The sequence below is a fragment of the Thermobia domestica genome, chromosome 2, assembly GCF_964235325.1.
Source record: "Thermobia domestica chromosome 2, izTheDome1.hap1.1, whole genome shotgun sequence".
Taxonomy (NCBI): domain Eukaryota; kingdom Metazoa; phylum Arthropoda; class Insecta; order Zygentoma; family Lepismatidae; genus Thermobia; species Thermobia domestica.
In genome coordinates, this window is record NC_137455.1 from 125,121,995 (window position 1) to 125,134,495 (window position 12,501).

Sequence of the window (12,501 nt, forward strand, 5' to 3'; positions counted from 1 at the left end):
CCTTAAATCGAGTTTTTGTATTTTTTACGCAATAAGCACATCATACTAAGTTAAGTCATAGTTTGGGTACGCTATATGTAGTTCTCGAGATATAAGACCTACAAGAAAATTTTTGTCTGGAATATATTGGATCTTTTGATCCAATAGGGTCTAAATGTATACAATATATATTGGTGTTGTTGCCCATTATTATGTTTGATCTAAATCTATAGTTGACTGGTAATAGGTACTATTTTGAGCACTATTCGCTGTTACAAACGATACACTTTATTTTAAATTGAAATATAATAAATAAAATACAAATAATTCTCTTAGCAAGATACGTCACTATAAAAGTAGCTTTTCTTTTACCAGTATAGAAGTTTATTATAAATACCTCATATATAGATAAAATGGGCACTGGAGTCAAGAAGGGTATGTCTCTTCATGTTTTGAAAAATGTAATAATAATAATAATAATAATAATAATAATAATAATAATAATAATAATAATAATAATAATAATAATAATAATAATAATAATAATAATAATAATAATAATAATAATACAGTGACATTCTCTTTCGTATACATTAAAAGTATCTTTATTCAATACAGACAGTTCGCTTCTAATTACTTATAACTGTCTATACTTGACAAGGCCAATGAAAAAGCTAATGTAAAGAAGAATGAAAAAATGAAATGAAATCTTTGAGTTTTACGTCCCATGGTTATGCCGGTTAGGCTAAAGGAGACGGTGATGATGAGTAATGAATGAAATGGTGGAATGAAGAAAGTGGGAGGAAACGGGAGAACCCCGAGAAAACACACGCACACGGTGTTTGTCCACCACAAAGTTCACTTGGTGGGGGCTGGGATCGAGCCCGGGACCCCAAGCACCAGAGGTGAACGCTCTACCACTGAGCCACCGCGGCCCCGTAAAGAAGAATGGATCTGTTCTCGCTGTGTTTATTTTTTTCTGCTTTCAGCAAAGAAAACGTACTCCAACGCCTCCTCACTGAAATGCCATAAATATGTCATGGTTGAAAAGGGTCTCCTCACAGCTGTGGACAATGTTGAAACTTCAAAGTAACCCTCAGTTACTCGCCGCAACCTGCTAGAAGAGAGAACGCAGTGTCGTCAATGCGTTGTTGCAAATCTTCACATGAAAAAAAGGGGGGAATGAATAACTTAATTGGAGGCTTTTAATAAAATTATAAGCTCATATAACAAATTCTTTATTATCGACCTGACTCCATGCAAATTTTTATAAGGATTTGTTAATTGCTTGCTGAGAAAAACACGAAAAAAGTTCTAATGTTATTAGATAGGGGAAAACTCGACTCAGCGAAGAGGTAGCAACAGCCTTAATGTAAGGATTCGCTCATGTTGAAGGTTTCAAATTTGTTGTGTAAACTCTAAACAGATATTTAAGCGTTTTCGAAAATTCTTTTCTTGAAAGGAGAAAGGAAGGCAACTGGACTATTACATTGAAGAGTGAAAGCGGTTCACATATAGACGCTCAGGCTATACTAACGTGTCTAGAAACGTAAGATTTTAAAAGATAATTCCTCTTGTTATGAGATCAGTGGACAAAAAAGGATTTTTTTTAAATATGTATGCTAAGTGAGGTAAAGAGGATTCAAATATTTTGTCCAGAATAGAGTATCACATAAATTCCTGAAGTTACGGAGATGAAATTCGGCACATAAATTTCTCATTAAAAATATGTGGAAACGTGTCCCAGCGTTTTTTAAAACTCCAGTTTTAAGGGAAAAAGGGCATTTGATATTCCCTCTCCCCTGCATTGAAACTTACGTTGTCTGTTGTTTGTGATCGCATCACGGTAAGACGGCTATAAACTTTGAAATGAATTTCGGTCATCGAGCTAGGTTTTAATCATCAGTTTAAGTAAAGAGCATACCGTAACGGAGAAAGGAATTCAGAATTATTGCTAAAAATAGAATATTTCACGAGCCCGCAAGTTAGGAAAATGAAAGTTTTTACATAAACTTCTCATTACAAATAAGGTGACATGTGACCAGTAGTTTCAAAAATTCCCGTTTAAAGGGGGGAGAGGCAATCTCTATGATTTTTCGCCACATTTGAATTAACGTTTTCTTTGTTTGTGACCACATCATAGAAACCTGCTTACATATTTGAAATAAGTTTGGAATCTAACTCAAGGACTTTTTTTTTTTATCATATTCACATTGATCAACGAATGTATCCCAAGGGGGTAGAATAATTCAAAAGTTTTGTCAAAATAGAGTATCTTATTTTTATTTTTTTTAATAATTATACTTTGACTGAAATGCATATCCTTAGGGAAAAAAAAGTTCAAACATTTTCCATAACGCTATTCGCCCCGTGCTCGTGCGAAGAACGAGCATTTCACCTAGTTAGATATGTTAATCAGAATTTTCTATCACTTGAAAACTTAACGACAATAAAACATGGTATTCTACTATTGTTGTCGTTTTTCTTTGATCCACTACATATTACTTATTTTTTGCCAAAGCTATTGATACTTGATTTTTCACTTTGTACACCATTAGAGCTATTTATTTTTACAATTGCACTACTCACTTTTCGCTCATTACCACTAAGCTTATGTGTGTTTAAAGTATCATTTATTAAGTGTATATTACTGCCACCATTTTTCTTGAGGATTGGTTGGGTCTCTGTTCTTGTACTATAAATGTAACTGAGAACTGCATACTCATTGTGAATGGAAGTACAAAAATCTGTTTGTTACTGTCTGCCTGTATTGTCATGATCGTTTGAATTATTTGGATAGACATTTATTGTTCTTTTTTCTCCTTTTTTAGTAAACGTTTATTGATATCTAGTTGCTTCTTGCCTATTGGCATTATGGTGAAATGCTTTTATATGTATGTTGATACCTAGTTTTTTGCTGACTACTCTTCTATTTCCACCACTGGCTACCGCTTTGTACCACTTCACATTAGCTACGCAACCCACATTTTTTCAAATGTGAAACAATTTTTGGATGAGTTAACTGATTATTATCATTACTTGTAGTTACAATTTGAACTGCACTATAGCACATACGTTGCTACTGTTTCGGAGACTACTGCACACTTCCTGATTCACGATCTCAACGATTGTACCTAGCGATACGATTTCTTCTTAACGATTGTACGTAGCAATGTGATACCTTTGAAACCTCCAATTATATTACGTTGTTATTTATATGATCGAGATTGGCAATTGCTTCCTTTACCATAGCACATATTCGGCATAGAAGTATTCATTACAACTGTTTATTTATGATTTGCACATCACTGCATTTTCCATAATGGTTTAGTTGATTACACTGAATGCACCGAAGACCTTTCTAACGATTTTATTTCACTTCAAATACTTATCTTTAGAATTCCTTATGTTCAGAGTTAAATTATGATATACACACTACAATGCTGACAGCCATTTCTGAACTTTCTTTAATATATTACTTTGTTTTTCTAATATTAAACAAAACATAAAAACTAGAAATAGAACATTCACATTACTTAAAACAATATATTAATTTTATGTCTTATTGTCAATACCTATACTTACGTTGTTACATTTTAAAATATGACAATTAAAAGTACCAAACACACACACACACACACACACACACATATATATATATATATATATATATATATATATATATATATATATATATATTATATCTATATATATAAAAGAGAACGCACAAATCCTTTGTTACCTCATCACGCTAATACGGCTGAACCAATTTCTTTTATTTTTGGGGGGTTATTAGGATTTGGACCCTAGATGGTTTTTATCATATCACTTTAATTTTTAATTACCAGTGTCTTGAGATAATTGACCATTCAAGTGTCCATAACGTACAAATCCTTTGTTAGTTCATCATAGGTAAAAATAAACGTATTTATATGCAACCCGCATGACCGTGTAACTCGGCGGGTTAACATAAATGACAGGCGATATAATGTTAACATTTACTGCAATCTACTATGGTTTTTATCATATCACTTGAAAGCGAAAAAGTAAAAATTATCTAAGTAACAAAGTTTATTGCGTTCCGGGGTGACCGCAGCGAAGCGGGGTGAACGCTGCTAGTATATATATATATATATATATATATATATATATATATATATATATATATATATATATATATATTCCAGTCCTCCATGTCGGTCTAGTGACTAACGCGCGCGCCGTTGGTGCAAGGGGTCCCAGATTCAATTCCTGGTGGGAAACCAGTGAAATTTGAACGCATTACAGTGGTTCAAATTTCATCTTAAAACTTTAGGTCCACGTTTCATATAACCTCGGAGCTGAAAAGAGACGATAAACTTCAACGAACAACAGCGCTAATAACTACATTCCGATCAATTTGTATGTTTAACACTACTGCATGCACAATTACTGGGGACAATATGAAAGGCGAGTATTATTCACTGGAAGAGAGCATCACAAATAAAACTTATAGAACCCTTATAGATAGATTATAATTATATATAGATTGCGTAATAAGAACATTACGAATAATTAGACAAATGGTAATGGATTTGTAGAGTTTGATTTCGTTATTATACATACATGAACCAAATGTTGCTGCAAAGAGATCGGCGTAGCCAGGATTCCAACAAAGACAAGTTACTGCTTGTTTTTTTGTCTTATCGAATGAAAACTTCCATAACGGAAGTAGTGAGCCTTCGTCTTCTTGATATTCATCAGATGGATCTTCCCAATATTTAAAATCTAGGACAAGAAAAGAAAACCAATGAGAAAACATAAAAATCCTGCAAACCTTTATTTAAAATTTTATTAGCTAAAAATTGAACATTATATACTATACAAAAATAATTATTTCACAAGGAAAGTAAATCACAATTTTAAATTGTCCTATAGGTATATATTTCGGAATTTAGGTAAACGTTATTTTTACGTGAGTTTTTATTTATCAAAATGATGAATTGCTGATTTAATAAAGAGTTTATTTAAAACACACAATAAAAATATAATAAAAATAAGATAGAGAGAGAAAATAATAATAATAATAATTTGGCTATCTTGTGTGTTTCATCAGATCAACAGAAATTAAGATATTCGATGGTAAATACATAAAATGGAAACACGGCAATAGTAAAATATCTGTTCCAAATATGTTTCACAAAAAAAAAAAAAAAAAAAAAAAGACACTGTGGTTTTTTCTGCTAACAAACAATATATATTCGGTGAAGATGGAAAGAAAATAAAGACATTTTAAGTGTTGATAGAGAAAATAAAATAATATTACACATTTCGAGAAACTATCATGCGTTTATAATTATATGTAGAAAAATGGTGCGAAGACATCTGGTTTTCACTTTTGATTTCTTTATTGTAGCTTCTAGGTGAAATTTGTGACTCTAAAAATACAACAGAGACAGCTTTGATTCCTCTATTTTATATAACCACAGATCTTAAAAAGCCTCAAACTGATGGTGCATATTCATAGTTCGAAAAATTAATATAAATTTTAACGGATTGTGACTAAGAACTAAATCTTTGAAAATATAATTGATTAAATTAAAAATCAATGTCAGAAAAAAAAAGTAACGGTTAAAATTAACTTCATATTAATTTACTAAAATTAAAATTAAAAATGACAATTTTCACTATTATGCAATGTAAATTACAATTTGAGACGTGAAATCTAATGTAAAACTTAATAGATAAAGTTTAAGGCATGAGAAAATTACTCTCCTATTATGAAAAGTTGTTGCTTTCATACATAACTGATAATTAATAAGGTAAAATTAAAATACCATAAGCTGGAAATATTCATTTCACTTGATTTCGAAGAAAGGAAATTAATTATTAATTTTATAATCGTTACGAACATTTTAACAATTGTCAATTAAAAATTAAGTCCTTGAAATGGAATTGATTAAATCAAAATTAACAAAAATTTAGTCAATTAATTTAATAGTTAACTTTTTAATGGATTAAATACAAGCCTGTATCATATGATATTTCAGATTAAATTTTATTAAGTTAGGCAAATGCAGGTGTTTATTCACTATGGAGGAAAGGTTGTAATGCGATTTCTTATCTTATCCTTGAGTGAGAGATGAAGAAATCTTAAGAAATGGAAATATATTTTATGTTATACTTGACCCTATATTAATCCAGTAAAATTGGTTTCAGTTTTGTAAAACGTGCATTCATACATAAGATATGCATTACTTACGAGAAGTTGGCCACCTATCTATCTAGGAATTTGGCCTCATTGAAGAAATGTTATTCCTATGCTGTTAATAATAAATTTATGCTGTAAACTTCCGCAATTTTAATTTCACGCAATAGATCTTAACATGAATCCCTTTCACAACATCTTTTACTGTTGTATTTTTCGGGACGTCAATAAACCAAGAGGTAAAGGAGATACTTGTTCATTGAAAGTTTCTCCAATACAGATGGTGGTAGTATTGTTTACTACTTTTATAATTATTGTTGATGAGTGTATTAACAGATTGGCACTATAAGCCTTTCTATTCATGCTCTATATTGAAAGACAATTTGGTAATTCTGTAGAGACAGTTTGTTTGAGCTATGTATTTTCTTTGTCTTCGTCACGTGTACGAATTCCTTTCCTTTTGGAGAACTTTCAAAACATTTCAACGAATGACAAATCGCATTCATGTTAAAAAGTATAAAAAAAGAATGTCTTTGTTTCGTTCTGCTGCGTATTGATCAATACGTATTAGCAGAAGAAACATCCATTAGCTGTTTCTAAATTCACAGTAGAGCTCTATTGTTGTTTGATTGTCCAGAGTGAGGTGATTAGAATGGATATTTTGAGCATTTCCTGCACTGACGATCTTATCTGCATCTATTGTCATACGTGAAGGAGATATGCCGTAACGTTTTATAGGCGATTAGCATGTTGAAATTAAAATATTTAGATCTTGGTGAGCGAATGACAAACTGAGATAGATATTTATTACTTATAATGGTTTTATATTGCGGGAATAGTTTTTACTATATAATATTTATAAAATACAAAATGGATAATACGTAGATAATAACTAGTTACTGAATTAGAAGTGCCCCTATTTCATATATCTTTATTTTTATTACTGCTTAGTTGCATTTTCTTTTCACAGTTGATACGTTTTGCTGCACGCAGTAGTAACCGGTATACTTTTTCATATATTATACACAAAATAATCTTGAAAGGATCTCGTTGAATAGTATTTGTTTCCTTTTGTGTAACTTTTACTTGTCTCCTAGACATTATTATATTCTTTGTTACTCATGAATTATTTTTATTATTACATGTAATTCTAGACTTCCACAGAAAACATTTTAAATAGTATGAGGTTAGAGTGATGAGGCATTTTTGACAATTAATCTTTAACGATTGTGCATTACAACCAGAGAATACTACAATGATCCTTTTACAGGTTAAATTTGTGTTTCTATCCTTCAGATTTGTCATTTTTTGATAAATAGTTGTATATATGTGAAGTACGGCTTCATTATAATTACATAAAATAAAAGGCTTGCAGACCTTCATTTTATATACTATTATTTTATTTGCCCGCAGTATTATTTTATCCGGCATACTCTACACTGCTTCATCTTACACACCAAGTGTTATCATCATGAATGGTATAACTGAACATATTTTTAAGAAATTATCATACTAGAGTTAGTTTGAAAATAATGCCTTCCAGTTTTTTTCTTTTCTTCAGGGTTGCTGCGCATCTCGAGATACAAAATTCTCTGATTTTTCCAGGTTTCCAGGCCCAATGTGTAAATTTTCAGGTGGTGCTATTAAGTGAGAAAAATGTTATAATTCTGCAGCAGTCTAATGATACATTTTAATTATATAGTAAGGGCATAATTTTACACCAAGTGCCTAAAATGATAGTTTGATTGAACGCTCTTAGATGTGAAAATGTTCATGTAATGAAATCAGCAATCTACTTTCTCCCGTTTTGGCTACCCATATAATTATTTAACACAGAATATTAAAAAAAAAAAGTTTTAGTTTTATGATTTTACTATCACATTTAAAACATTACTTTTATACTGCACTGTGTGTGTCATTAAGGAACTGCACCCCTTCATATCTCTACAAACTCTTCTCTCCAGCACACACCAAACTGTATAACACTAATAACACTCGCGCATACACACAGATAAAAATTGGGTATTAACGTTTTAAGATATTTGTAGACAAAGTCACATCATAATCAATCTTTATGCAAGATCAAAGTTATGTTCCGCCTGAAGACGACTCGGAACCTGGACGGGAGACCAGTTCAAATATCAGCTCAAATGTCACCGCTTATAAAACACAAGAAAACTGAACACATAATAATACTAAGGCAATTAACGTAGCTCATCTCTGTTCAAAACTCACACTACTCTAACAAACATGGTATCATCCATATTAAGCCGGAGACACATCAGAAATACAGGAACAACTCATTCCGATTGCCAAAATATCCAGACATAATACTTATAATTCTTATGCAAATAATAGTTATATAACGAAAATTTCTTTTCTTAAACTTGAAACACTTCCCAAAATTATGTAAGCAGCATACGTAATCTCTAAATAAAACAACCGACTAATGATAATTCAACGTATTACCGGTGAAGAAGGCAGGAGCCTTCAGTCTCTATAAATGTACAAATCTAAAGAGGATATTCACATAATTATTCCCTAAACCCACGTAAATATTGCACATTACTGCATAATCTTTCAACTTTCATACGAATCATGTAAGGCAACATTTACTCTCGGAAGTAACCTTTTAAATAACGAAAACTAAATAACATGAGAGATATTACTAACTGCAAAGTACAATGAACGTACATATAGCCAACAAAGGGAAAATTCACAAGATACTATATTAATTATTTAACCAAGTTACAGCACTAAATATCTTTACTCTGTATATTAACGGAGGGAGAGAGAGAAGCGACTCGTATTAAGCGGAATGATATCGGGACCCGGTGTCCATTCGGTAGTCAAGGGATGGAATTCTTCCCATTATTGGAATGGTTTCACTCATCCATACTGTATTTCTTATTCTTGTTACCACAAAGTATGATTCACAACACAAATCTTAAGAAAATATTTTGTCAAAACACAAGAAGAGAGAAAACCCAATTAGTAAAAGAATCAGTTCTAACTTTATGACTATTTCGTCCTTGGCGATATTAATCACTAATCGTTTTATTCCTTTAATATCCCACAACGACGGGTGAATACATGCATTCCAATAACGAACTTCCGAAGTTAAATTTATCGTAACTAACATTTTCTGGATAATATATACTCCACAAACTGGATACTGGATTAAGTAATACTCTCACTTAATTCTACGATTACCTGAATCGTTGCAAATTAGCAAGCACGAAAATATAATTCCAAAACAACTTGTATTACTTATAGTTAAATAACGTGCTCCATCGATCCTTATTATAATTTGGTATCATCGACTAAATGTCACTTCTAAACTTCTCGAATGGATAATTCTCCTCAATTCACACTTCAAACTACACAATACGCATAATTCGGTCTAAAGGCGCAACGTATGCCATCGGATAAGCTTCAATTCCTCGAAGATGTAAATCCCAATACATTTGCTACCATTTCTTCGTGAGTCCAGTTAGGCGTCAAAGACTATTCACCGTTTAATGTATAATCGAAGTTGAAACTATCGATATCAAGTACAACTATACAAACTAGGCGATTTACCTCTATAATTTATTTAATATACGTAAATAAGAAACAAACTATAACGTATACTTCCTAATCTAAAGTAGAACATTAAAACTATCAAGTAGAAAAGACGACAGAAGAACGAAACGAAAAGTGAAATAACGCTAATACAAAATAGATCTCTCCCTTCCTCACTTGAGTACTTTTGCGATGTTGCTACCGCTCCGTTGCGGGACTAATAAATGAAATCCTATAAAAGTTGACATAGTAGGTGCGCCGTTTACAACGAACGTAAATCTAAAGTAGGACAGTACGAATTATCTTTGTACATAACAGTTCTCAGAACATTCATTTCGCAGTTTTCATCAGATAACCAAATCGTAAAATTGACGCAAACTGTTAGGGAATGAGTGTCTCTGAGTGCCAGTTGCACTTTGCGCTTCATTCTCTATTTTTCATCTCCAAATTTGCGAATCACCATGCAACACCAAAACGCGAAAAGCAATTGTAATTTCAATGCCTGTTACCGCAAACTACAACGTAATTTTTGCGTTGCGTCTCCTCAACCGATAGGGAGTGACGCCCTAGATTTGAAATAACATAATTAATTATGAATTTCCTTGTTTTTTCAAATGAGAAGAATGAAAATTTTTCTGCTTACTGATGAACAATATAATTTAGAAAATAAATAAATACTGTCAATAATAAATAAGTTACTAACCATTAAAATTACAACACCCAGAAGGAATTATCGGAAGAGCATGAAATTTGCACACTGTGTAGGGAATGATTGTGGAAGGAAATGATAAAGTGGTCAAGGCCGTCGTGCGTCAGATACCTCAAGCAGGCTAGAGAGGCGCAGAAAAGCAGTAAATGTGCGTGGTCGTGAGAGTAGTGTGTCAAAAGCGGTCAGCAATGCCTCATCGTCGAATACGGCAGCACTTCCAGCAGGTTTCGTAGTTCGATCGGGGCCGAATTGTTGCAGGTCTTTGAGGTGCGAAGCCGTAGGCCGAGCATACACAGGGTCTGGGGGCGAAGCTTCCAGCTAGCCAATTGTTAATACAATATACAAAAGCAAACATATGTAATTTTATATTTTTCCAGAAAATTTTAAGAATTTCCTGACTTTTCCAGGAGATTTGAAATTCCCTGACTTTTCTAGGTTTTCCAGGTGCGCAACAACCGTTTTTTCCTTTTTTTCTCATGGAAAAACACAATAACATTGTTTTGCTACAGCACAGTCTTATGTAAAACAACTTTTAAATATAATCATCATTCTTGATTACGAATTTTTGCCAGCGACGAACAAATTCTATCGATACGCTCGTAAAACTTTACGCTAGTGAAAATGACCCACTGATTAATAAATGTGATGATGGTATCATTTGCAGGAAATTATTGTCTATCAGTATACCATTCATCCAAAGAGATGGAAGTTAGAAGGCACCAAATTTACAATATATGCTGAGTGTGATGAAACAGTTCAGTCAAGATTGGCATTATAATGCATGGCATTCTTCTCTCGCCTAAACTATGAAATTCTAGTTTTCATTTTAGTCAGTATCATGATATAGCGTACACAGTTGATAGTTTTCCGTCGCCTCGGAAATCCACAAGAATGACAGACCTTTCCTACCCAAAAAGACAGTGCATATCATTTGACTCACTCTGGAGTTGAATTTTTCTTTTTTGACGATGAATTCATTTGTCACTATTTCATGGATTGTCGTTTAAGTTCTAGCTCTTAATGGGGACCACACCTCGACATCCACGTGGTGATGACGTGATCCACGAAAAATTGTCATCTAACTAACTAACTAACTAACTCTATGGCCTATGGAGCCCGGAGGTTCAATGGCACGTTCACAAAAAGCTCTCCACTGACTTCTATCCTTAGCCAATTGGATCTCGTTTCTACTTTGTATTCCTATCTCTGCGAGATCCATCTTAATATTGTCCTCCCATCTGCGCCTAGGTCTTCCCAATGGTCGTTTTCCGATTGGTTTTCCAGTTAAGACTTTGAAAGCGTTTCTACTTTCTTCCATTCTAGCTACATGACCTGCCCACCTAAGCCTCCTAGACTTAACGGCCCTAACAATGTTGGGTAAACCGTATAAATTATGTAGTTCCTCGTTATGAAGTTTCCGCCATTCCCCATTCCCGTTCCTCTTGGGTCCAAATATTCGTCTCAGGATCTTGTTCTCAAATACTTTCTGTCTATGTTCTTTCCTTAGAATAAGCGAACATGTTTCGCGACTATACAGAACAACAGGCATGATTATCGTTTTGTATATTTTAAGCTTCAAATTCCTCGACAGAATTCGCGACAACAAGAGATTTTGAACCGAATAGTAACACGAATTCCCTGCTTTTAGTCGACACTTAATTTCTTCGTGAATATGATGTTTCTCTGTTAATATTGATCCTAGATATTTGAAAGTATCCACTTTATCAAAAGTATTATTTAATATTTTAACGCATCCATAATTTGCCATATTACGGACCCGACGCACTTCCATGTATTTAGTTTTCTCTGCATTTACTTCTAAACCCATGTCCCTGCAAGCGTTTAATAAGATCTCTGCATTTCTTTCTATTGTTCTCCTATCATCCGCTATTAAATTTACATCATCAGCATATGTCATAACCTGGTGAATACCGTTCAACTCTAGGCCCAGTTTGCTATCTTTGATTTTCCTTATAGCGTATTCCAGAACAAAGTTAAATAATAATGGCGACAACGCATCTTCTTGTTTCAGGCCATTTTCGACGTGAAAGCTCGTGGACAC

The 12,501-nt window shown here is 33.0% G+C and overlaps 1 protein-coding gene across 1 annotated transcript in view; it reads right to left on the minus strand.

Moving 5' to 3' along the window:
• The window catches only part of LOC145675369 (dynein intermediate chain 2, ciliary), a 105,910-nt gene that overhangs the window by 25,568 nt on the left and 67,841 nt on the right, over positions 1-12,501 (minus strand). The window contains exon 6 of the mRNA XM_081745772.1: positions 4,585-4,746. Coding sequence (XP_081601898.1) covers positions 4,585-4,746 — 162 coding nt within the window. The remainder of the gene's footprint in view (positions 1-4,584; positions 4,747-12,501) is intronic.